Raw genomic sequence first — 27,957 nt, 5'->3', positions numbered from 1 at the left:
ACCAGGAGCTTTTAAAGAGGGCTGCTTCTAACCTGGGATGTCAGGCAGAAGAACTGGGAAAGTCTTTGGACTCGCCATTTGATGTCCTCTGCTCCTCAATTCCTGACAGGGTGGTTCAACCCCTTCATGAAGAGGTTTTCCAAAATTACTAATGTCCTGTGTCAGGCCCCCTCTTCCCTGGCTCCTATATCAAAAAGAGCCAAATGCAAGTACGTTGTGTACACAAAATGGCATGAGTACTTGTAATTACACCCAGCCCCTAATTCTCTTGTGGTTGAGTCAGTTAACCACAAGAAGGAGCAAAGTCAACCCAGTGCCACACACAAAAATAAAGACTCGAGGAGACTGGATCTTTTTGGATGGAAGGTTTATTCATTTTCCAGACTTCAGTTGAGAGGGGCTAAACACCAAGCTCTCTTTATCCAGTATGACTTCAATATGTGGCAATTTATGGCCATATTCAAAGGGTTGCTCCCCAAGGCTTCCATCCTTGCATCCCTTCATCCCTCTCATCCTAGATTCTGGATGGCTGAACCCCAGAGGAACATTGGAATGTTGGAAAGTAGTCAAACAGATCCTCTTGGAGAATAGGAGACCTTCAACCAGACACAGGGTATGTCTATACTACCACCCTAGTTCGAACTACGGTGGTTAATGTAGTCATACGAACTTGCAAATGAAGCCCGGGAAGTTCCACGAGGTGTACAGATAGTTCAGAATAGGAAGCCTAGTCCGAACTACCTAGTTTGTGCCGCGTGTAGCCGCGGGCACGGAGTCCGCACTAGCGGACATTTAAAAATGGCGGCGCCCGGCAACATGCAAATGAAGCCCGGGAAATTCAAATCCCGGGCTTCATTTGCAAGTTCGTATGACTACATTAACCACCCTAGTTCGAACTAGGGTGGTAGTGTAGACATACCCTGACTTACCTGGTCAAATGGGCAAGGTTTTTCTGCTGGGCATCCCAGCATTGCACCCCTCCCTCTTCTATTTTAGACTACCTCTACGCCTGAGGAACCAGGGCCTGGCACCCTCCTACGTTAGAATGCACCTCATGGCCATTGTTGCTTTCCAACCTCCAAGCCCAGTCAGATGATGTTTTCTCATAACATGACAGGCCTTGAGAGACTCTTCCTACAGTGGGATCTTATCTTGGTTCTTAATGGCCTGCCCTTTGAGCAACTGGGCTCCTGCTCCTTTTCCCACCTGTCCATGGAATTATGCTTTCCAGGTGGTGGTGATATTGGCGAGGAGAGTCTCTGAGATTAAAGCCTTGATGGCACATTATGCCAACACGCAGCAAGCCAGGGATAGCCCTGCGTTGAACAGGACTGTGTTGCAATCTGCATGTCTGTGAACTCCCACCCACCTCCATCAGTATTGTTTGGGACTCACCTGCTATGGAATGGACAAGAGCTAGCACTCAAAGAAAAAAGACTACCAACTACTTGTCCATTACTGGTGTTCTTTGAGATGTGTTGGTCATGTACATTCCATGACCTGCCCTCTGTTCCCCAGGTCAGAATTTCCAAAAAGAGGGAACTTAGGGTGGTGGTGGTGGAGAGCTGGCAGTGCCCCTAATACTGCACCATGTATGAGCTGTTCCAGGGAGTGTCAGAGCCCCCCCCCCCCCCCCGATACTACTGAGAAAATAACTTCCAGCACCAGAGTATGTGATGAATGCACACACTTAATAGGAAATGGTCATGAGCAACGCATCTCAAAGAAAACAACGAGTAGTCCTATAGCACCAATTACAGAACAGGCAAGTGTCTTTTTCCACCTTTTGAGTGCTTGACTTTACAACCTTAGTATGCTTCTAGTGTAGGTTTTTTGATATCTCTGTGTGCATGCATAATACATTTATACTTTTCACCTCTTCGTTTTTAGTTTTTCTGTAAAACATGATCCGGACTCACAGATGTATTGTAGCATAAGCTTTCATGGGCAAAGACGAAGTGGGTCTTTGCCCATGAAAGCTTATGCTCCAATACATCTGTTAGTCTATAAGATGCTACAGGGCTCCTTGTCGCTTTTGCAGATCCAGACTAACACGGCTACCCTTCTGATTCATGATTCGGACTGTTAAATTGAAAGAGAGAGAGAGAGATCATGAAATAACTGCATTTTTTCATGAAGTCAAAATTTCAGACAACCTGAATTTTTCACCTCATCAGCTGCATGCATCCATTAAAGCAATCTTTGTCAAACTTATGCACAAGCCTAAATGGATTAGAATTACAAAGTAGCAAGGAAGTTTTCAGCTTTTCCAGTGAAAAGGCATTTAAATGGAGGGAGAGAACCCACATGGAGCAAATATGTCCCTTCCTAAGTATTTTAAATTAATCATCCCAAACACTGCTTGAGCATTACTATAAGGTGTATTAGACCAGTAGTGAGGACTTTTGTTCTACTTTTGGAGAAGGATTCTAAAGGTAACTTGTATGAGGTTTTTGGTCATTATTACCATAATCAAATTTTTAGCTTTGGGTAACCCTTGTTCACTTAATATCTGATCCACGATCCACTGAGTCAATGAAAAGACACTCTTCAACTTTAATGGGCTTTGAATCCATCCCTCGGGGAACAATCTAACTTTCATTGTACCCAACAGGGATCTTTTCCTTGACTATAAAGAGAGCTGGATTCATGCTCTTAAAATATTGATCTGCTTTCATCTTCTTACAGCTGATATGAAATATTGTCCTAACTGTTGTCTTCTAGGTGGATAGGTTTGAAATTGAAGCTGTATCTCTGGGAAAACTGCAGAAGGTGCTATTGCACTGTAAGGCCAGTAACAAGGCGCAATACTGGTACTGTGAGAAAGTAATCATCAGAAAAGCTGGGAAGGACTCTGAATACATTTTCAACTGTGAGAGGTAGTTTTTACAGTCTTTTTGTTTTTCAGCTAGCTTTGTCTTCTCAAATACCATATGAACCCTTTAAGGCTGTATAACTTTAGATGATACCTGTGTGAAACATTTATTCTATAGATGTGCTCAGTTCATTTTTTTTTCCCCGGGACAATGTAAATAAATTCATCTTACTTAACACTCCTGCACTGATGGCTTAATTTAGTGATCGCTAAGTAGCATATGTCAAATGCTAACTCAGCAGTTATTGTGCCAGTTGGATCACTGGGGTCCCTTTGCAATTGTCACACAGTTCGCTGGTCGTGCCACTGAGCCTGCTGACCTGTCCTCTGGGATGCCTCCCACTCTGACCTGCTAGGCCAGAAGTTCTGGTCTCCCTCAGCCAAGGCAGAGTTGGGGCAACAGTCCTCCAGCAGAGCTACACAGACACTGAACCAGCTCAGCTCTGGTTATAAGGTGGGGGTGGGCAAGACAGCCTCTGCGGGACAGATTTGGCCCACCATGTTGGTTGATCTGCCCCATAACCACCCTGTTGCTCCCCCAGGCCAATCGATACCTGGGGGTGGGAGAGCACAAGCAGCTGGCAGTTCTCTCTAGTAACCGTGTGCCTCTGGCAGGGTGCAGGCAGGGGCAAAGAATTCATGGCCTCCCCTCGCCCCCTGACCAATCAGGGTCTCTCTGTGTGTGTGGGGAGCACGAGAAGTCTCTTGGCCCCACCCTTCTACCTGAGGCCTCTGGGGCAGTCATGGCCACTTCAGAAATTTGTGAAGTGTCCCCTCCTTTAAAAATTATCACCCACCCCTATTATAAGGCCACTTTGAACTCTCAGGAACACTTTCCCCAAAAAGGACAAGAACCCCCAAATAAAGCTGCCTTACTCCGGTAAAAAAATTCAGAAAATACTGGACACCTAAAATGTCCAGTATTTTCTGTTTTTTCCCCCCTGCCAGGAGGCAAAAATACCAAACAGCTGGCAACCCTGTGACACACTCAGCAACTGGGCCCAGCCCCCCTCCCCCCGTCCCCAATACCTCCACCCCTGGACCTCCTGCTTACCTGGTTCTGCAGGGAAGTTGCATTCTGGCTTGATCAAGAAAACAAGATGGCTGCCAGCAAAAAGCCTAAAGACCAAGGGGAAGCAATGCCTTCCCTGGATCTTAGTGCTCAATCTCTCCCCTGTTCCTATTCCTATTCTGACTCTGCATGCCATGCTGCTTTAATGCTGTTTTATTTTTTAATTTTATTTTTGCATAATAACTCTCAGACTTTTCTTTTTTTTTTTGGTCAGCAAGTTTGGTCTCCCCCATTTTTTTTCCCTCAACAGAATTTTTTCCCCAGTTTTTTTTTTGGGGGGGGGGTGTTTGGTATTTTTGGTTAAACCATCTGGCAACCCTAATCATAAGGTCACCCTCTTTATGAATGAAAAAAGATATTCACAGTGCTATCAGTTATTTATCCAGTGCTTGATAATAAACACAAGTATTAAGTATAACAAGTAGCATTTAGGGCTATGTCTAGACTGCAAGCCTCTTTCGAAAGAGGCTCTTTCGAAAGAGAGCGTCTACACTGCACGCGGAACTTTCGAAAGAGCAAGCCGCTTTTTCGAAAGAAAGCACCCAGTGAGTCTGGATGCTCTCTTTCGAAGAAGCCCTATTTACATTCAAGAACGCCTTCTTTTGAAAGAAGTACTTTCGAAAGAAGGAGTTCTTCCTCGTGAAATGATTTTTACCGCCGTCGAAAGAAAAGCCGCGTTCTTTCGATTTAATTTCGAAAGAACGTGGCTGCAGTCTAGACGCAGGTGAAGTTTTTTCGGAAAAAGGCTACTTTTCCCGAAAAAACCCCTGAGTCTGGACACAGCCTAAGTGATTCCAAGTGAAAAGATACAGATCAAAGTGAGTTACTAAACCAAATAAAAAATGCCAGCTAATCCTAATACACTTAGAAAGATTGTTGCAGATCATTATTTTCATCAAGTCCTTATGATGCAGTTCTTTTCAAGCCAGAGCTGATCTTTGTCAAGCTTGGTTCTAACAGCCATTTCTGTATCCTCTTCTGGTGGGAAGGCAGATTTAATGGCCCGCTGAAGGCAAAAGCCTGCGTGCTTTCCTTTTCTTAAAAAGACTTTCCCCGGGGAAAAATATCAGATGCAACATGGATTCCAATACCAGGTGGCATGGCCACATATCTTTATAGGACCAACCATAGTTTGGACTTCCAGAAAAAACTAAACTATTCACAGCTTGGTGACTTGACCACCGAGTCATTAAGATTCTAACGTACCACTAGTGGCTTTTACTAGAATACCTGAACTAATAAAACTAGTTCCCACTTAATATTTCTAACTTCACATACAAGAAAGAAGCATGCATACACACAGAGTATACATAAACAACGAGAAGTCCTGTGGCACCATATAGACTAACAGAGTTATTGGAACATAAGCTTTCATAGACAAAGACCCACTTCGTCAGATGCACGTGAACATACAGATTCAGTAGATTAGAACTTTTAAAATGACATGTTACGTGACCTGTTTTGCATTAAGTTCTTTGAGTTATCACATTCAAAACCCAATTTTCATAAACAATGGGGATACTGACAGTTATGTTATTAGATTGTGAAAGTATATCAATGCCACATATGGAGGAATGCTCTAAGATGGTGGGTGAGAATTTTTCATACAAAAAGCAAAGAGAAATAATACAGATTTTTAAATTAAAATGTAATTCTCCCTGGGAAATCCAGAAGTAACCTTTGTTCTCTTCTTAGCAAGAAGAGTATTGCTAGAAAAGGGGGAAATCTTCTGTTGTTGACCTAATTGAAAACCTGTGTAATCCCCTCTCTCCAGCAGCAAGTGAGGGTTATATGAGTATAGCTTTACATCACTTCAGAAATATCACCTCATCCAGCCTTTTTCCATTTAACAAAAGGAAGAGCTGTGGGTACCAAAAACATGCTCAGGCACATACAGGAGTCTTTAAGCTGCAAACTCTCACATATGTGAATAACTTTATGTGAGTAGACTAGCTACAATTAGTAGATTGATGGGAGGCAATGTGCCTCAATGGACAGGACTCTGGACATGAGTTCAGGATACTTAATTTGTATTTCCAGATCTATTGTTGATTTGGTATGAGCTTGGGCAATTTGCTGAAAATCTCTGTCTCAGGTTCTCTATGGGCTATTTTAAAATAACAATAAAAATGTTCACTCACCTGTGTAAAGTGTTTTGACATTAAGGCAACCTGCAAATTTTTGTAATTACTAATATTATCACTCACAAGAGTAGGGATTTCTCATGTGAATAAGGGACACAGGTTTGGGCACATACTAGTGGGTGTTTCATCAGTATCATCTCTGGTTGTGAAAAAATATAAACAACTCTCTGACATTAGTCAGACAGAAGGTTCTATAGAGAAATGAGGCCAGCTGCCTCACTCAAGGAAGAAAGATCAGTTCAGTTATCAAACCCATCCTCCAGTGGGTCACATGGCTGGGACACAATGCATGAGAGGGGACTTTGGTGTATGCATTTTGGAATAATTAGCACCTAGGAGGCTGGTCAACAGAAAATATTCAGCAGCCGAGACTGTAAAATTGAAAAGGAAAGAGAAGTCACATCACTTCTGCCTTTTGCGACTGCTATAAAAAGAACACTGCTACTGAACAGAGTTTAAAATAGGGCATCAGGACCACCAAGGGATGGCTTTTTTATTGGCCAAAATGTACATCTGAATAACAATGCACTTCTCAAAGAAGGAAAATGCTTTATTGCTCAGCCATTCTTCTGATATACTTCACCCTCACAGCCTCATGACTTTATTTTCATTTTATACTGGAAGATTTTATTTTATTTTTCTGTTCTTAGTGTAAGATACCATATTCCTTCATTCTCTCAGATACCCTGAGAAGCATTAATTTTTTTTCTGACTTAATAAAATCCTGGCTTTAGATTTTTCCTAGGCAAAACCCATCCATTCTCATGGATTAAAATTAACACATTATTTCTTTTGGGGATTTTAAAATGATAAATCGACATTTTTCCCCTTCTAGGATTACAGAATATGTCTGTATGCCCTGGCTTGAACAAGAGAACAGCATAAATATAGCTCACATATAAAGATTCTTAGGAGCTGATGCTATGAAATTCTCAGAGCTTCTTTCAGGGAATAGCCGAGAGTGCTCATCACATCCTGGGATTGGGCCTGTTAGGCTATGTCTACACTGGAATGCTATTTCGGGATATCAGAGTATCCCGAAATAGCTATCCCGCGTCTTCACAAGAAACCCGTTATTTCAGGCTTACTATTCTGATGCCCCTGTAAACTTCATTCCACGAAGAGTAAGGGTTGTTTCGGAATAGTAGATTACTTCAAAATTTGGTACTGTATAGACAGCACCAAATTACGAATAAGCTATTTTGAAATAAGATCGAAATAAGAAATGCAATTTGCGTAGCTCAAATTGCATATCTTATTTCAAGCTATGGTGTAGTGTAAACTCATCCTTAGTAAACTAGTGTGAAGGTACCAAGGTACCTACCCTCTAGGCCTGATCTTTAGGACTATATATGTGCATAATGCAGAGCATATGCTAAGTGCTTTGCAGATCCATGTCATGAAGCTTAGAACTATACAGGATCTAGTCCCAGATGCCTCACTGTACAGCAGTCCAAAACTACTGATTAATGAAATCATGTTGAGATTGCAATAACCTTACTATGGGGAGGGAAAAGGTTCCACTAAAGATAATCCAGAAAAGAAAGAAAAAGAAGAATGTGAAAACCAGAAGAGTAACGTGTAAATGGATCAGTATTTAATTCTCTCTGGTTCTAGTCAGCAAGGCAAAAAACACATCTTTAGAAAATGGTTATACTGTCCCCCTTTAAATCAAAGCTCCTGTTTTCTGAAAATAAAAAGTAGAATTTTTATCAGGGGATTAACTGACCTTTTTTCTTCAGGTGCTACTGTAAATGATTTCTGGTTATTCACAGCATCTCTTGCTGTTGTTGCAGATGTCTCTCCTTTTCTTTGTCAGTTTCATGCTAACAAATTCATGTTAGACAGAATAAGGCACCCAGCTGCAGCTCTGATTTTCTGGCAGGTGGAGAAGATTTGAGAAATGGAACATTTTCCCTTGTGCCTTCAGCTGAATCATTTTTGTTTCCTATGAGGCAAAGATTGTTTTGCACACCCCAAACAGGTGAAGCAGAATTACCAAAGATCTGCTGTCAGAACGTGTGAGGAGAGGAACTTTTGCAGGAGTGCAGACTTACTGCATACCCCACAGCTCAGTATCACAGAAGCTTCCTCTTCCCTGACACATAAGGGAGATTTGGTGTGAGTTGGGAGAGGGGATGTACTTGCATCTTTGTGGATCCCACTACTAAATCTCACCTCCACCTGCCTTTGGGGGTTTAGCTGTCACTCTGACAGACCCTGGTCATCAGTGGCTGAGATTCAAACCTAGGACCTCTGGAGTCTTCTAGCATGAGCTAGAAGATACCTGCCTTTTTGCTAAGCCTGTAGCAGGCTCATCAATCACTAGCATTAGAGGGAGACAGAGTGCTACACCAAGTAAGCATTGGTTACACAGGGGTAGGCAATAAGGAGGTGGTGGTTCATCAGGGTTAGCCCTAGTAGGCCACTGCCATATTTACCTGCGCTTCTGCAGGTACAGATGATTGCAGCTCCCATTGGTTGTGGATTGCGGTTCCCAGCCAATACGAGCTGTGGGAAGCAGTGCACTCCAGGACACCACTTTCTGCAGCTACCATTGGCTGGGAATGACGATCTACAGCCAACGGGAGTTGCCAGTGCCTAAACCTGTGGAAGAGCATGTAAATAAAGCTGTGGCAGCTCACCAGGGACTAACCTGGGCAAACTACATCTGGCCTACAGGTTGTTTATTGCCTATCGCTCGGTTATACAGTAGCAGGGGCTGCTGCAGTTCTGAGGCTGGGATAGCTGAATGAGTAAAGGAAGATTCCATTCCACTTGACATCTCTGAAATCACCCGCACAACTCCACAGTAATTGGGCTGAGCTCAGCCATCCAGATTTGACTCCATTAGGCTAAATTAATCTCTGGTAGAATTCCATGGAAGTTAGCGTCACATTAGAGGCTCATTGAGCCATTAAAATGAAACTATTTAAACAAACCAGAAGCCTCCTGTATAGTGGCTCTAGGTAGAAAAAAATGGTTCATTTTTGCAGAGCAGGAAGTAAACAAAAGTTAGCAATGTAGATCCCAAAGTTTAGGCTTTGAAAAGTCCTCTTGGTTCAGTCCATTCATTCCTATGGAAAAGATTGAGCTAAATTCTGCCTTCAGTTACTGTGCAACCCCGTCTTCATCTTTGAAGCTCAATTTTGGGCTTCTTATTCATCTACTGTGGGATTTCCCTAACTTTTCATAGCATCCCTTCCCAAAGTATTGAGCAATGCTCTGGGCTTGAGTCTTACCTGTGACACCACTCACATCAGGCGTAGTTCCATGGGATTCTCAGTGTCTGCTTCTCAGAGATGTGTAAAGGGACAATGTGACAAGTTGGGAACTCTCAGAGCAGTGAAGGGCCCTGCCATGCCTGACTTGTATGTGAATGCCTTGGTGCTGTGTAGCTGCGGTTCAGACCCCTGTCACCAGTAGCTTGCCCACAAGCACAAGATCTCACCCTTAACTCCAGACTTCAACAAGAAGCTTCAGAATTGTCATTCATGCTTAAATTTGACACTTTATGTATGGATTTAAACAAAGACTCTAATTATCTCACCCATTACAAAGATAGCTTCCCCAACTATCACCCCAATGTCATTACCTCACAGAAACTTCCGCTATTATCACCCCTAAGTCATTACCTCATAGGGTGTGTCTAGACTACCTAGTTTTGTCGACAAAAGTGGACTTTTGTCGACAAAACAATACCAGCGTCTACACTACCGCGGAGTTCTGTCGACATAACGTCGACAGAACTCCGCGGTTTTGTCGACGCTGGTATACCTCATTTTACAAGGCAAAACACCTTCTGTCGACAGAGTTCTGTCGACAGAAGGTGTTATTGCCTGTAACGTTGCGTCCAGACTACGGAGTTCTGTCGACAAAGCGGCTTGCTTTGTCGACAGAACTCCATGTGTCTGGACACAAATTGTCGACGGAAGTTTTGTCGACAGTATCTGTCGACAAAACTTCCGTCGACAAAACGCGGTAGTCTAGATGTATCCATAGACACTAACCTTCCCCCTTCACGCCCACTCTGTTCTAAAATTTTATTTGTCAATTTCACATGCGTTCATTTTTTTGATTGAATCACTTTGGTATATATGGTTGTGCTGATTTTCTTCCACATATTGATTAGAGGAAGTGGGTCTGGCCCACGAAAGCTCATCACCTAATAAACCATCTTGTTAGTCTTTAAAGTGCTACATATTTCTGTCTTTTATTACCAGACAGTCGGAAAAATTCCTGCTGTTTTGTCACCCACTGAAGGCATGAATTCAGCCTGCCAGACAGCAGTTTACTTCAGCACACACACATTCCACACAGTGTGTACCTGAGAGACCTGTTTGGGGCTTATGTAATAAAAAAGCCATGGATTCAAAGATGAAAGCATAAGAGAGAATAAACTTACATAAATGACACAAAAAAGAAATGTGCAGGCGCAACCCTTTTCTAATACCAATAGTCTATTGTCTTTGAACATAAGAACATAGAACATAAGAATGACCGTATTGGGTCAGACCAAAGGTCCATCTAGCCCAGTAGCCTGTCTGCCGACAGTGGCCAATACCAGGTGCCCCAGAGGGGGTGGACCAAAGACAATGAACAAGTGATTTGTCTTGTGCCATCCTTCTCCAGCCTCTGACAAATAGAAGCCAGGGACACCATTCCTACCGTTTCTGAGCATAGCCCTAGCTGTAATAGAATCTAGTGTTGCATGGACAGCACTTGCCAAATGGCAGAAAACCTTGGAGAAAGCCATTTACGAGCAGGCTTATGCCTACTATTTTGCCCTGTCAGTCCATGATGATACATGTTTATTCAGAGTGAAGAAATCCCCTCTTACCTGAGAGCCAGGATGTGTCCATAACTTTCCATTAATTCCATTGTCTTTTTCTGGCTAGAGAATGGGTTGTTGCTTGGAGCCGGTGTCATATAAATCCTTGTCTAGGAAGGTGCCCCCCAAACTGTGATGTGTAGTTGAAATTGTAGTACAGGTTTCTGAGCACAGTTTTCTATATGCATTAACACACAGATTCATCACAACAGTCTGTATACATATCTCAGAAGGGCCATAAAGTTTAGAACATTTCAAGCTTTCATGAAAGGCCTTACTTGGCATGCTTCTAGTACAGTAACACAGGATGCAACCAGTTGGTTCAACTGCTCATTTTGGGATTTAACCCTTCTGCTCTTCCCTTGGGAAGCCTGGACCCTGATTTTTGTAGCTATTAATATACATGAGAAACAGACCCAAGGCCTTGCACCAATGTAAAATGGTTGTAAGTAAGAGTAGACCCATGCCCTTTGTCACCCTGCAGGGATAAGTAAATTGAGCTAATTCCAGCTTGTTTTCTCTAATTTTTAATATGCAACAATTATCTCTGAGGACACTCCCATCCTGGGGTGTCCTGTCTTAGCATGGATATCAGGCTTTATATAGACTGGCTTCTAATTCATATGGAGCAAATACTGTGTGCAATTCTGGCCCGTGGACTGAGTTTACTGTTATGTAAAAATAACTCTCTCTTGGGGTACGTCTAGACTACAAGCCTCTTTCAAAAGAGGCTTTTTTGAAAGAATCTTTCGAAACAGCCTCTTTCGAAAGAGAGCGTTTAGACTGCAACCTCTTCTTTCGAAAAAGTGAGCTGCTTTTTTGAAAGAGAGCACTCAGGCAGTCTGGATGCTCTCTTTCGAAAAAGCCCTGTTTGCATTCAAGAACGCCTTTTTTCGCAAGAGCACTTTCGAAAAAAGGTGTTCTTCCTCATGAAATGAGGAATACCGCCGTCAAAAGAAACGCCACGTTCTTTTGATTTAATTTTGAAAAAACGCAGCTGTAGTCTAGATGCAGGTGAAGTTTTTTCGAAAAAAGGCTACTTTTTTTTTGAAAAAACTCTGCAGTCTAGACACAGCCTTGGAGGGGTAACAAGAATAGAGTAGGAAGGCAACTAGGTAGGCAGTCCTTAACCAAATAAGACACCTTTGATTTTGATTTAGCTCTCATGGTTGAGGTTGGATCTTTTTTTTTCCCACACCAGTTTTTCTATCTAGAATGTTGTCTTTAGTCCCCAGTTGTACACAGTTTGTGCCCACAAGGATTCTTATACTTGCACAATCCCTTTGTAGAATTGAGGCCTGAATTTGTACCTCATTATTTTATGTATCAAACTGTACTGCACCTGTTCAAGAGACAATTCCCCTGCTACTACACATGTTCAACATACAAAATAAACCTTGGATCATTCAGTTACATGCAATGAAGAACAAATCGATTCTAGTCTTCTTTCTTGTTTGCTTGTTTATTCTCAGATGGCTTCCATTTATGTCCCAGGAAATAATTCACTCAGAAATTGAGCTTTACTCTGAAGGTAAGAATTATTGTTATGCTATGGAAATGAAATATATAAATTGTATTGTTTGCTCAGAATCTTTGTGCTGAATTTATACTTAAAATGTCAGCATTAACTGGTACCTCCACCAATTCCATTTCGGAGGGAAGATTTTATATCTTTGTATTTGTGTTTATATTGTATTGTATTAGCTGAGAGGGAAGATTTGCTTATGCAGGAGCCCAAGGGTTAACATCACACTAGCTTTCCCTCCACCTTTTCTTAATATAACCAGCTAGGTCTATTATTAACTGCACTTCATATTTTATTTTTGGCAGAACTGCAAATAAATCATCATCTGAAAATGCAAGATGAAGCAAATGGTAAATCCTGCTGCTGCTTTCTGTATTCTAAGCAAGAGTGTCTCTGTTTCACAACTACCTGCCTCACACATTTTTGGCCTTTTTATTTGCTTTTAAAATGTTAATTACTATAAACAGTTTGATTATCGCAGTAAGCCCTGAACTCTTCATTTTGATTTAAATGATAAATCACTTGAACTGTGTTATTTGCAAATTATTTTTTATTCTGTCATTTTTCATGCCAGTAATTTTGGGGTCTTTCACTGGTTAGCTGGGAATTTTATAATTTTCCTAATAATTAGTGACCATTCATCTTAATTTTACTTTCTGTAGTTAATACTTTCCATCATGGCTCTGTGGCTTTTGTCACCCAAGGCCATGTATAATTAGCTCTTTCCATTAGTTCTTCATTTTCCAAATCTGTCTGCAATTTCTTGTTTGTCCAGATTGACTTTTCTGTCCTGCTACAATACATTACCTATATCTGAACAAACACACAACTTCACACCCTCCCCCCGCCAGCTGTAAGTAATACTTTTTGCTGTAGGTTGAACAATAATTTAGAAGATGTCAGGTAAAAATTTTAAAATGTGTTCATAATTCATTATAGCAATCAAGATATCCACCGAGACCCAAGTACCTCTTTTCAAGTGGCATCCCTAAGGCAAAGAGTTAATTATAAAATTTGTATCTAACTATTATACAAATTATGTTCAAATCCACATTTTACTTGTATAAATTTTATTTTGAATAACAATTAGTTTTGCCTTAATCCTTTTATTGCCTTTCCCCGAAAGAACATTTTCTCCTTATTTACCAGGCTTTTATTAAGTACAGAGGTTTGCTTCACCACTCCCCACTCATTAGTATTTCCATTGTTCCACCAAACTGGTTCTTAATCTTTTGTCAGTTTTAGATGGAACTCTGTCTAGTCCTTCCTGCACCCACAAATTGGACTGTATTAATTCAGCCAAGTGTGTCTGACTGTGGCACATAGAAATGGCCACTTAGATCTAGAAAAATGGTGTGTGTGTGGAGGGCACAGAGTTGCATGATGCATTCGGCTCACTTATTTTCAGTGAAGGTCACAGGGTTCGGCACTCAGAGTTGAGCATTTTCACCCTGATCCAGACCCAGAAGGAAGCTAGCTGGTAGAGTTGATTGATAGAAATTGGATTACCTTTTTCTGTTGAAATGGTAATGTTTTGTGGATAGCTACTGACTTTAATGGAAATGTCCTCAGTTCTATGCTATATGAGAAATGAGAGAATCCTATAATAGCCACTAGCCCTATGGTTCAAGTACTTACCTGGGGTTTGGAAGGCCCAGTTTCAAGTGCCTGATTATCCTAATTCAGAGCAGGGACTTGAACCTGGACTCCAACATCCCAACTTAGATTGGGCAACAGAGTCAGTCTTTCTTTGGCCTAATGAATGTTCAATTATTTATCCACGGTGGAACAGCTCCTACAGGAAATATAGAGACTGACTCTGTAGCCCATCCGAGTGGTTAGGGCACTTGATTCCAGATGGGAATTAGAAACTCTTGAGATTCTTATCCCATATATGTCCTTTTCTGTATCAGTCTGTCTATATTGCTGTCTTCTTCTCTGCCACCTACTCATACTCTCCTTTTACTTTTGCATCTCTTCTTATATCAAAACACAAATCACATTTCAAAAGTTTTAAGGGTTTGGTGTGAGCGAGATGGGGCCAAACCAAGATTTTCAGCCTGCCTTTGGGAAAAGTCAAACCTGGCTGAGATTAGGATTTGGACTTCATTGATGGCCCCGTCTTGCGTAACAAACCAAGTTTAAGTCTGAATCCAAATACTCCCATCTTTTGGGACTTTCAGGTCAGGAGGCACAACTGAACTTTAGAGCTTGCACCCACTTCCACTTGAAAAAGGTGCCTTTAGGAATATCTCCCCTGCATTTCCCAAAGCAAGCCAGAAAGTTAGGTCTTGGGAACACTAATAATACTACTGCCTTAAGGACAAAAATTGACCATCATTGAGGTTCCCCTCCCCCCTCCCAAAATAACAAAGCTCAAGTGCAACAACCCCACACTATCCAAGTACATTTCAGGATAATATTCAGTACCAACATCTTGTATTAGTTTTGATAGAGCAGGCATTGGAATGTAGGTGAAAAGATATTTAGGACATTATAATTGAAGCCACATAGAAATCCAGGCCAAAAAAATGTCTTTTAGACCAATTAAAATTAAGCAGTGCAGTGTCTCCCTGCATTTTTGGGACTCAGAATTATAACAGAGGTACAACTTGCTGCATTTTATTGCTTGTCAGTAAAGTTCTTTATCATGTTCTCTCTTAAGAGATGAAATTTCATTCTTTGCCAGTCAAGTGACCCCAAAGTAATCTGGGCTTTCTGAAAATTAAAATTACATTTTTGGGAAATAGAAAAGACTCATTTTCATTTTTAAAAAGAGTCTTACGCACCAAATGTTGGAACAGGGAGTCCTTCGGCATTCCCCTTTTTGCCCCTTTAATTCTTCTACCTACAATATTTATGAGGTAATGCTCCCTCCCCTCCAATGAAGGTGACTGTATCTCTTGCAGGTACTAAATGTGGTCCCTTTGCTAACAAAGTGAGTATCTGGAAATTAATCTGAAGGGGGAAAATTTTCAAAGACACAAAGGGGAGTTAGTTGCTCAACTGACTTTGTGTTTCAATGGGAAATGGGTCTCTTGTTCCCCTCCTATGTCTGAAAACCTCCCAGAGGTCCTTGTTCTCCTCAGAAGCTTGACATCCCATTTTCAGAGGGAACCCAACCCTTATTGGCATCGTGGAAGAAAACATTGTCCTCACTCTGAGTTTGTAAGCAACAAGTAGCCAGAGGCAGTTTTACTATGAGCTGCAGCAAGAGAAAAACTGGTTTGGACGGGGGAAGCCCCCCCCTCCGAGGCAGATCTTCAAATACAAGCAATTATGAAGCAGTTTATATACTGTCTATTAGATATAATAACAATAACAATTAGTCTCCTTCCCATTACAAACACCAATGGCTAACAGTTATTTAGTTCCACCCAGATGCTCCTTATCTCAAGGTCCCTGCCAGAGTCAGCATTCTATCCTTATCTCCGTATGGAGGCGAGAGGCGAAGGCAGCGTCTAATTACAGATCTCGCGTTGTCAGGCCACAGACTTAGCCTGACTCTTGCTCTCTTGTTAACAAGTCCAAGATGGCTGCACACAAATTCCCTTATTCCCTTTTCCTGCCTCCACAGCATGGAAACAGGTGGTTGAACTTCCTAGTCCAACACTTCCCTGGAAAGCAGCAGATCCATGGCCCAAGATAAAGCATTTCTGATTTCTGAGTCTTGACTCGTGGCAGCCAACAACCCCACGGAATAAAATTGCAGTGTGTACTATTTCTCTCTCCAATTCTGTGGGCTAGGATTTTATTTTGTTTTCTCCAAACTATTGTCTGCTTTCTCCAAAACCAATTAAGGCGCTAGGTGGAACCTGTTGCACATACTGGGCAAAAGCCCCAGTGAAAGGAACGGTTGAGAGCTCATGATTTCTGCTTCTCAGATGTAGGAGCACAATTTCAGTTAGTGAACTGAGCTTAATGAGATTTGTATAATGCCAGTTGCAGATATTTATATAACAAGTCTGCAGTGTGTTGCAGAAGAAACAGCATTAATGTACACAAAGATCAGAGATGCCTTATGTCAGTGGCTCACAAACTTTGTGAACCTTTCCTTTAATATAGAGATCCACTCACAGATGATCTCAATCCCATATTTGCCATCTGGCAGCTAGAGTGCTTGGTTGCATGAATCACTAATATTCTGGCAGGGAGAAAGAGAGGAGTTGAGGATAATTTTGCTTAATTCAATTTTTAATTTAATATTTAATAATTCATTTAATATTTAATTGTCAAGGTTTTGAAATGTTCTAATACTTCCGTTCCTATGGAATTTCTGGACAGCAGCCAGGATTGTGATCCAAATGCTGCAGGAAAGGATTTCCCTCTCATCCCCTCCCTACACAGTCTCAGATGCTCCAGGTGGGAAATTACTAGAAATCTCATGAGAGCAGCTGGTTCTCACGAGATTTCCATCTTAACTTTGCACACTCCAGGAGGAGGCCAAGATAAGCATCTGAACTGTTGGATCCTTATCCAAGCTGCACCTGAATTTTCAACATTATTCTGAAACTCGGCCATTATGCCTCCCTACAGTATTGCTCTCAGGTGCACAATAGTTACAGTTCCTTGGACTTGGCCATGCATGATTTGCCGTAGGCAGCTCCCCAGCCTCATTGTAGTTACTGTGATAAAAGTGTTTCCATTTGATTTTTTTACTCTGCAGAAGGAGACTGGAAGATTACTGTAGTCACTGGGGGCTTCCAAACAGCTGGCACCACAGCAACAGTGTCCCTTTACGCCTATGGAGAAAACAAGTCTTCTGGTCCCATTATCCTGGGATCTGGGAAGCACCAGCTGTTTAATCCCAACAGTGCAGATACATTCAAGGTACAGTTACTGTTTTATAGAATTGTTGGAGAATTTGCTTATAAGACGTATTCAAAGCAGGTTTACTCAAAAAGCAGATAATATGGACGAAGAGGAAAGCAATATGCATATACATTGATTTTGATTTTGTTTAGCTGAATTGTTCATGGATGCAGCATGCAAGTTCCCTGCCTGAAGGAATTGTATCTTTATGGGGATAATCAAGTCAGAAAATGCAGGGAAAAGAGCATCAAGCAAAAAATTCTTGGAACTTGCTTCCTGTGGGCTAAAATTCAAATTTTAAATTGGCAGAGTTCATGTGCAAGGCTGAAAATCATTTCCTTTTCCTTGGATCCATTCTTGAAGCCATATTAGTAAGGTTGGGCTAGATTGTGGCTTGTCCTGCACAGGCATTAAGGGGAATAAGAGTCGCTTTCCCAACCCTGTGTCTGGTAATTCCTACATGAGCTACTGGGACCTTGGGTTCAGGGACACAGAGGCAAGCACCTGGACGGCTTAGTCTCTCCTTGGAGTTGGTGTGCAAAGAGGCATGGGGAATGGGCAAGAGCTTGGTTCCAAGTCCATATGTGAGCAAGAGTTGTGTGGTTGCTAATTTGCTGCTGATAGAAGCCACCACATATTGACTGCATCCAAGGAACAATGAGGAAGGAATTGTGATTCCATGGGACACAATGCTTCCAAGGGCCTCTCTATGGAGTGGCACAGTTACACAGAAACCCATGTCATGGTGATGCCTAAAATTACCTAGCCCACACTACATTACTTAGGACAATGTAGCACTTTAAAGACTAACAAGATGGTTTATTAGATGATGAGCTTTCGTGGGCCAGACCCACTTCCTCAGATCAAATAGTGGAAGAAAGTAGTCACAACCATATATACCAAAGGATACAATTAAAAAAAATGAACAAATATGAAAAGGACAAATCACATTGCAGAACAGGAGGGGGATGCAGGGGAGGGGGGGGAAGGAAGGAAGGTAAGTGTCTGTGAATTGATGATATTAGAGGTAGGGAGAGTGGGATGTTTGTGAGTTAATGGTATTAGAGGTGATAATTGGGGAAACTATCTTGGTAATGGGTGAGATAGTTCAAATGTTTGTTGAGTCCTTTTTGGAAAGTGTCGAATTTTAACATGAATGACAGTTAAGAGGATTCTCTTTCAAGTGCAGATGTAAAAGGTCTTTGTAGCAGAATGCAGGTGGTTAAGTCATTGAGAGAGTGTCCTTTCTGGTTAAAATGGCAAGAAACTGTTTTCTCTTTGTGATCTTAATCCTCTGAACTGTCATTCATGTTAAAATTCGACACCTTCCAAAAAGGACTCAACAAACATTTGAACTATCTCACCCATTACCAAGATAGTTTCCCCAATTATCACCTCTAATACCATTAACTCACAAACATCCCACTCTCCCTACCTCTAATATCATCAATTCACAGACACTTACCTTCCTTCCTCCCCCCCTCCCTGCATCCCCCTCCTGTTCTGCAATGTGATTTGTCCTTTTCATATTTGTTCACTTTTTTTTTTAATTGTATTCTTTGGTATATATGGTTGTGACTACTTTCTTCCACTATTTGATCTGAGGAAGTGGGTCTGGCCCACGAAAGCTCATCATCTAATAAACCATCTTGTTAGTCTTTAAAGTGCTACATTGTCCTGCATTTTGCTTCAGCTGCACCAGACTAACACGGCTACATCTCTATCACTATTCTACATTACTTAGGTCCATGTCGGAAAAATCACAGGGAGCAGTGTGTACTGTCACCTTTTTTTGGGAGCACTCACTGCTTTCCTCCAGCACAGCCCTCAGTCGGCCCTGGGAGCACTTGCATCGCACCAGACGGAAGCCCGCTTGGGACACGCGGAAATTAAAGGACAAATTTTCCCTCAAGCTTTTTTTTTTTTTTGCTCAACAAAAAGCCATCTGGAAACTCTAGTACCTGCACCCTTTTTTTTCTTTTTTTTTTTTAACAAAAAAAAAAAGCACTGACAGGGAGTAAGTGATAGAGAATCACTACCAGTCACATAGCAACAGACGACAGTTTCTTTGTGACTTGTATCTTGGCTTTTCCAGTTTGAAGTGCAAAATTAACATAATGCAGGTTTTCCCAGTGATGGGTTGCAGATAGGGTCTAATCCTCCTCTCACTCACACTAATGTAAATCAGTAATAACATCCCTGCCACCCATGAAATTATAGTGATGTAAAATTGATGTAATAAGGGCAGAATCAGGCCTTTAGTGAGCTTTGTGGATGATATGCCTGTCTGAATTTAGGCAGAATGTAACCCTGCCTGTACCCAGGGCTGTCCTTAGGATTTATGGGGCCTGATGCATTTCTATTAAATTGGTGCCCTTATTCCTGATCGCAGCCTTGGGGTTGAGAGAATGATGATTTTTTAGAGATGTGATTTTATAATTTTAGCAAGACACTAATGAAATATTGGAAAGCAATTTTTAAACTAAGGTCAGGTAGACTAACACTGTAAATTCAGAATCTGACAGCATATATCTGGGGCTAGCAAATGCCTGTTAAATGGCTTCATTACCACTTGAATGGCTCTTTCACAGGTTCAGTGTTCTGCTAATAGGTCTGGCGGGCTTTTTCACATTTAAGTTAACTAGATACCCTCTGGAGGAAGCAGAGCTGCAGAACAGGGCTAGGAAGAGATGGGTGGGTGGACATTAAGACCCAGTGGTGCCCCAAATATTCAGGCGCCCTATTCAGTTGCAAATTCTGCATATGGGTAAAGATGGTGCAGCCTGTACCCCTGAGTCAGAACAAATGATCAAGTTCAGTTAAATTAAAATATCATCTTGTATATTAACTGGGCCTCCAATTACAGGAAGGATGTGGATGCATTGGAGAGGGTCCAACGGAGGGTGACCAAAATGATTAGGGGGCTGGAGCATATGACCTATGTGGAGAGGTGGAGGGAGTTGGGTCTATTTAGTCTGCTGAAGAGAAGAGTGAGAGGGGATTTGACAGCAGCCTTCAACTTCCTGAAGGGAGGTTCCAAAGAGGCTGGAGAAAGGCTGTTCTCAGTGGTGATGGATGGCAGAACAAGGAACAATGGTCTCAGGTTGCTGTGGGAGAGGTCCAGGTTGGATATTAGGAAAAACTATTTCACTAGGAGGGTGGTGAAGCACTGGAATGGGTTACCTAGGGAAGTAGTGGAGTCTCCATCCCTAGAGGCATTTAAGTCCTGGCTTGACAAAGCCCTGGCTGGGTTGATTTAATTGGGATTGGTCCTTCCTTGGGCAGGGGGCTGGACTTGATGGCCTTCTAAGGTCTCTTCCAGCTCTATAATTCTATGATTCTCATCCCTTAAATGAACGCTTGCAGAAGTTTTGTAACACTTTGGTTAATGCCATTAGCCAACAGCTGTCCACTCAGTATATCAGAGGGTCGTGACCAGCTCATTAACCTGTACTTCTCTCTCTTCTTAAGGAATGGAGTATTACTCCCTCTCATGTTCAGGTCTCACCTTGTTCCTCCATGCAACTCAGCAAGACCTGGTACCTGAACCACTAGACCTGTTGGTGATAAGGGCCAGATCCCCAATTAAACAAAGGATATAAAAATTATGCCCATTTTAAAATCGAAGTGTGTAGAGGGATGTGTGGGTAGGAACCAGGCCTTTTACAATTTAGTGACACTTGGGGAAGCTTTGACCCTATTTTCAACCTGGAATTCACCCAAAAGAGAGAAACCTCCAGGCTGGCCAGATACAGTTCACCTTTTCATTAGCATTTATCTAATTATCATGTTCAACTGCTACTGACAGATCATGGCGAAGATAATGAGAGCAGATACATGTAAGCAGCATCCTTTTCCTTAAAATGATTTCTTTCATAATGTTAAATGAGTGGTTTAATAAACTAATTGATTTTTAATAATCTACAAGACAGAAAACCATGCTCTCCAAAAATGTTTTCCACTGTGTGAATATTCTTCAGTATTGCAAGGCATCCATCTACAGTGCTGTATCCTAAGAACATTTGGTAATATTTTAGTGTTAGATGTTAATAGCACAAAATGCTGTGGAGTTGTTGGAAACTAAGATATTACAAACTGCTGTTTCTTACATATTGGCTGTTTCATCCACTAAATATCATGGAGGGCATCCTGGCCCTACTGAAGTCAATGACAGAACTTCTGTGAACTTCCGTGGGGACAGAGTTTCATGTGTAGGTAGTGCTATATGTAGTGTGTAAAAGCCATTTGACTTCCAGCTGAACTTATATAGCATGGATGTCTGTTTTAGGGTTGTTGTGTGGTTTTTTTTTTGTTTTGTTTTGGGTTTTTTGATAGACTGTGTTGCTGATTTTTACCGAAAACTGTAAGAATTAATCATTACACTTAATGGAAAAACAAAATACACACATGTCATGCCAAAGGACAATAAAATAATATCTATTTTCTAACATCCCTTGGTCACAGTTGCTACTTAAAGGTGTGTCAGGGAAACTGGCTGCAAGTCTCAGAGACAGAAAAATATGAAATAAAATACAAAAGCTGAGCTAGACTCTGAAATAGAAAAGAACAATCTTCACAAAAATCAAAATTATAATAAGCTCTCAGATAGCAACATTAACTTCAAATACACAAAGGTAATTTGTGAAGTATCTGAACATTGTCTCCAAAGCTATCACAGAAAGTATTCAAGAATATCAAAGAAAGCAAACATGAAAAAAGAAGGGAATTGAAGTTCAAGGGTAACTAATATCAAAATCTTTTCCAAGAAATCTGTTATCAAGGTTTTATTGATTTCTATGAGGCCTAATTGTGTTGCCACTTACACAGGCTTTGCATGGTGGGGCAGCTCCACCTGTCTCTGATTTACCCTAGTGTGAGTAGAACAGTTCATGAATATTTTTGAGATTTTTTTAGTTTTCATCCTGATTGAAGATGAGAGGAAATTTTGAACGTTAGAAAATATTCATGGGATGGAAAAATATTTCCTGCCCAGCTCTAACAGTGATTGCGGTTGGGGATGTGCATTACATTTTACAGATATAAAGTATGGCAACGATCTTGCACTATGGTGTTAACTTTTTAATTGTAGCTGTAGTAGAGGTTGTTTATTGTCTGTGATGGGGACCATCGTTGTTTCTGGCAGAAGTCTGAGGATCTGGATTCACAAGGTATCTGTTTGCTGACTGCATTGCATTGAAGGTAGCTGCCTAGTGCTTTTCTTTCCAAGCATAGGCCAATGGAAAGATTTACTGTTGCAATATCTGCCCTACCTGGTATGCTCATTCTACAAGAATAGGTTTTCCTTGAGTGGTTCTGATAATTTCCCTATGGGCTGAAAGAGGCTATACTACTACTTGGGGATATTTTGTCTGCCATTGGTATTATTCATGCATGATTTTCAGGGAATGATTATTCTGTGGAGAATCACATTTTCCTCTAATAAAGAATGTTGCTCTGCCAAGGGGCTACAGCTTGTTTCAAAATTTTAATCTGGTTTCCCCTGTTCACTTCTGTTGCCTCCACAGTATCCAAACTGGTTTCCAAAATACTGATCCTGGCAATGTCTTGAGCAATTATATTTTTGTAGAATTGTAAATTATATTTAAGAGCTAGCCCAGTGATATATGATGATGTTTCCTCATGTTCTGCTGGGGGGAAAAATCTCCTGTGTAATTTCTTCTGGCATTTGGTTATGGCAATAATCCTGTTCTCTTTCCCCTTCCAAAGAGAAATGGCCAGAGGAACATGAGGTATTATCTTTCTTATGTTAGGTTTTGTAACTTCACCATGGAACAAGCTCACAGGGTTAAAGCCAGTGTCTGCCACAGTTGGCAATAATAACTTCAGTGGCGTTAAAGCAGCTAGCCCAATAGGTCTGCTCACATAATAAAGTACTGCTAAATGTTGCTAACCATGGCAGAACCTAGCTCGTGCCTACGAAGGATATCCTCAGGCCTCTTATGTCAGCATATTAGATGGCAAGCTCTTAGGGGCAGCATCAGCCTTTATGGTGCTGGGCACATTATTAACATAAAAACAATAAGGATTAATATAAATGAGAATGCATGAATTTTGGTGACTTAAAACCTGTGGCTTTGTACTTACAACTAGGGACTCTGTTTTGAATGCCTGTATCAAAAACCTCTCAGAATTTGGGAAGAGAACTGGGACATCTGGATCAAATCCTGATGTGAATTTTGTGGTATGTCCCCTCCCTCCCCCGCCACTGACAGCACTGCATGTCTCTCTATTTGCAGAGTCCTTTGATTTTCTCTGAAGGACCTATTTGAAATACTGTCACAGTCTAGTGTGGCAAAGTGTCTGATTTTTATCAGTAAGCACATATCTGCTGTGGGGTCTTTCCCAATACTTGCAGCAACACTTGAGCATAATATTTAATGACTATATTCTTAGTGTGAAGTTACTGTATCAAAATATCAAGTGATCCTACCCAGCTATGCTTGGTTGCCAAAATGACACATTAGGTCCTGTGACAGACCATAGCCTGCAAACTGTAAAGCTCTTATAGAAGGCAACCATATTGGGAGGCGGGTTAATGCCTTTTTGTTTCCCAGTTAGCCTTACCTGAACACAGCCCAGCAACCAGGGTAGAAAATAGAGGCCTAATTAGGAGTCAGCCTACAACAGGGGGTTAATTAAGCACCTGTTGCCAATTAAGGCCTCCAGGTCCCTATAAAAGGATTCCTCCCAGACAGCAGGAGGGAGAGTTTTGGAAGGTGTACAGTGCAGAGCTGAGCCGAGCCCCGCCCCGCGGACTGGCCTGTGATGAAAATGACTCGGTAAGCAGGGACCATTGCCTCTAGGGAAGTCCCAGGGCAATGAAGGGGGCTCCATGAGTCTCTGAGGTGCACAAGTAACCACCAAGAAGCACAGAACCCCCAGGGAGCTAACAAGGGACTTTGTCACAGTCCCAAGACAATTTGATACAATTTAGGGCATCCCTGAGGCTCCACCAAGGGTAGACAGCTGAAATCTACTCCAGCCAAAATTGGGGATGTAAAGGTGGCATAAAGCCACCTCCTCTAATTAAGGTTTCAGAGATTGCAAGGCTGGAAGGAGTGATTGTGACCATCTAGTCCAGGGGTCAGCAACCTTTGGTTCTTGGCCTGTCAGGGTTACCCACTGGCAGGCTGCCAGACATTTTGCTGACGTTAACCATCCACTGGCATGATCCCCTGCAGCTCCTAGTGGCCGTGGTTCACCATTTACAGCCAATAGGAACTGTAGGAAGTGGAGTGGACTGCAAAGATCTTAAATTTTTTGCCTTGTTTACCTGAATGTGTCTAGCTTCAATTTCCAGCCATTGGATTGTACAATCTCATCATAACAATATATCAAATTAGTTTGATTTAAGCTATTTCCCATAAACCTATGTTGATTGGCATTAATTATATTACCCTCTTTTAATTCTTTATTAACCGAATCCCATATCAGCTGTCACATTATCTTGCCCAGGATCGATATCAGACTCGTCGACCTAATAAGGCATACCCACTTGTAGAATGCACAATTTTTTATTATGAAATTATTATCTACAGAATTTAGAAATTCAGAAATTCCGAGAATGTTTTAATATTGGCAGCATGAGACCTTCACGGTACATTACTCAATTGAAGTGGCTCATGATGACACACATTATTATTCTATACACTATGGATAGGTGCATTAAGAGCTGGTCATTTTGTTTTGTAGTGTCATTTGGTGCTCTCTACAGTAGGAGACACAAACTAATACCCCATGTAGCCAGGCAGTTGGCTCAATCGATGAAATTGGACTCAACTCTCCTATTCAATTAAGACTAATCAAGAGGGGCAGAGCACCATCAAGGCCTGATGAGAAGGAGACATAAGGAGTCACAACAGACTGAATCAGAGAGGAGAACTGCCAGAGATGGAAGGTTTTTCCTGGGAGAGATCTGCAGTCAGGAGAAGCAGCACAGAGCGGTGATACCTGCTGGCTCTAAGCTGGAAAACTAGAGCTAAGGGCCAAAGAGGGATAAAGGAAGGGGAAGCAGCCAAGGGATTAAACCACTGATGCCTCTTTACTGGAGGGCTGGACTTGGAGAAACAATGAGAGGACCTGGAGGAATGAGTGATGCTCCTTTGGCAAGGGTGCTGCCAGTAGAGAGGCTGTGGCAGTTCCCCCTGGGAAGAGCAGGTTTGTGCCCCGGAAGGAAGTGGCAGCTGTCCTGGCAGAGCAAAGGAAGTGTGGCAGATGACACTGAGGTATAGTGAGAACAAAGCTAGATGTTTACAGACTGTTGCATGAGTCAGAGGGATTTTTGTTATGGACTATCTGCACTGTGTTTGGTGAATAAATCATCTTGATACATTTGAGGAGATGCTTGCATAAGGTTACTGGAGACTCCAGAGAAAAACTGAGGCAAAAGGACACTTGCAAGGCTGCCCTGAGATGATGGGGCACTTAGCAGGGGGCCACTTGCTTGCACCCAAACTTGTGCTTTAATTTTAGGATAATGATCCAAAAGTATTCAGGATACTCTTCTTCCAAATTATCAGTGACTTGGAAACAAGTAAAGCTATTTTCAACATTGAGTGCCACTCTACCTCCCCCTCTGACTATTCAGTCCTTCCTAAATAGTTGTAACCACTGATTTTAACATCACAGTTATGCAAATGACCCCTCTCAGGTTTCCATAACACCAAACTAGATCGAATTTGTGCTCTTAAACAAGCAATTTCATTTCTTCTCTTTTGTTACCTAGACTCCTACCACTGGTGTGTGGCAATTAAAGAATGTCTTCTCTTCACGTCCACTGGTTGCTTGATTAATTTTGTTCTCAACATCTCAAGTTCATTTTGTTAGTTGAGTCCTAGACCAAGCATAGTTTAATCAGCTCCAAGAATCAGAGAAAAAAGTATTAAGAAGGCTTCACATCAACCTCTATGACGTCTCTGGAGAAAAAGAAAACTTAATTTATCCTCAGTACAGGAAATGATTGAATACAGGTGGTGACAGTCAGCCATGCTCTAGCATGAAACTGCTGTGCTTCAGTTTCTCCTGTAGACTAGTTTCCGGATTGAGTTTCAGCTTTCCTTTGCTAGTGTGGCAACTTGCAAATGCTGGATTTCAAGTTTCTCTCCCCAGCCAGACCTCAGTAACAACTAAATAGTCTTCTTCCTGCCCCTTGCTGGATCACATCTCCTTCCCCAGGCTCAGTGATGGTTTCAGGCCCCTGGACAAACTTCCTGGACAGTTCTTTTCCAATCCTCTTCATGCTCTCTAACTCTGTGGTACCCTTTTCAAGGCCAAATCCTCTTTCTGTCTATCCAGGGCTTCAGGTGGCACTGAAGGGTAACAAAGGCCTTCCTTGTCCTCTGGGTGCTAGCTGAGACCCGAAGGCTGCAATGGCTTTTTGTGCTCCCTAGATAACTTTCTCTTATAGTCTATTCATATTGCTCCATCACTGTAGTATCTGAGTGCCTTCCAGTAGTGTGTTAATTGACATTACTAACATCTGTCATGTGTGGTTTTGTTCTCTCTCTCCTTCTCTCCCTAGGGAAGAATAGTATGTGCAGTGTTTTGGTTTGGTAGGATTGTTTCTTTTAAACATACATGCTGCTCTGTTTTACATTAGAGAAAGCAAGTTTGAAGGAGTGCACCTTGTCCTTGGAGTGGAAAGTGGTGAGGTTTTGTCAGGGTCCTTAGTTCCTATGAGTGTTCATTCCATATGTCTTGGACTAGTCTCCAAGAAATCTCAGAGACTTTAAGGGCAGAAGGGACTATCATGACCATCTCGTCTGACTTCTTGTACATTTCAGGCCACAACTTCATCCTCCCATTCTTGTAAAAGACCCATAACCCCTGGCTGAGTTACTGAAGTCCTCAAATCATGATTTAAAGACTTCAAGGTAAAGAGACTTTACACTAGTTTAAATCTGTAAGGGTACGTCTAGACTACAGGGTTTTGTCGACAGAAGTTTTGTCGACAGATACTGTCGACAAAGCTTCTGTCGACAAAGAGCGTCTAGACTACATTCAGTTCTGTTGACAAAGCAAGCTGCTTTGTCGACATGGCAGTGTAGACGCAAAGGACAGTTTAGATGCAATAACGCCTTGTGTTGACAGAACTCTGTCGACAAAAGGTGTTATTCCTCGTAAAATGAGGTTTACCAGCGTTGACAAAACTGCTGAGTTCTGTCGATGTTCTGTCGACAGAACTCAGCGGTAGTGTAGACACAGGTTTAGTTTTGTTGACAAAAGTCCACTTTTGACAACAAAACCCTGTAGTCTAGACACACCCTAAGTGACTCATGGCCCATGCTGCAGAGGAAGACCAAAACCCCCCAAAACACCCACCCCAACTTCAAGGACTCTGCCAGTCTGACTTGGAAGAAATTTCCTTCCTGACTCCAAATATGATGATCTCTTAGACCCTGAGTATGAGGAGAAGTCATAACTGCTAGAGGCCTGGGAAAGATTTCTCTGTAGTAACACGGAGCCCTCCTCATTTAGTGTCTCATCACCAGGCATTGGCAATATCTGCTGCTAGGAGCTACATGCCATCGTAGGCATGCAGCATGGAGTATACTGTAGCTCCTTTTATGCTGGGGAGGACATCATTCAGTGTTGGGAAGATATATTTTTCTCTCATAACTGCTTCACTATGTCTTTTAAGATCCATACTGATTTCTATTTTTCCATTGCTCTTTATAA

The 27,957-nt window shown here is 41.8% G+C and overlaps 1 protein-coding gene across 2 annotated transcripts in view; it reads left to right on the top strand.

Annotated features, from left to right (window-relative positions):
• Nucleotides 1-27,957, top strand: part of RP1 (RP1 axonemal microtubule associated) — a 325,691-nt gene that overhangs the window by 128,760 nt on the left and 168,974 nt on the right. For both annotated transcript variants that reach the window (XM_075920696.2, XM_025183398.3), the window contains 4 exons: nt 2,725-2,879; nt 12,395-12,453; nt 12,753-12,797; nt 17,114-17,277. In XM_075920696.2, the coding sequence (XP_075776811.2) occupies nt 2,725-2,879; nt 12,395-12,453; nt 12,753-12,797; nt 17,114-17,277 (423 nt within the window). The remainder of the gene's footprint in view (nt 1-2,724; nt 2,880-12,394; nt 12,454-12,752; nt 12,798-17,113; nt 17,278-27,957) is intronic.

Source organism: Pelodiscus sinensis, chromosome 2 (genome assembly GCF_052426305.1).
Source record: "Pelodiscus sinensis isolate ZL-2025 chromosome 2, ASM5242630v1, whole genome shotgun sequence".
In the NCBI taxonomy this organism is placed as follows: domain Eukaryota; kingdom Metazoa; phylum Chordata; order Testudines; family Trionychidae; genus Pelodiscus; species Pelodiscus sinensis.
The sequence above is the reverse complement of the archived record's forward strand: the minus strand, read 5'-3'. Positions and strand labels throughout refer to the sequence as shown.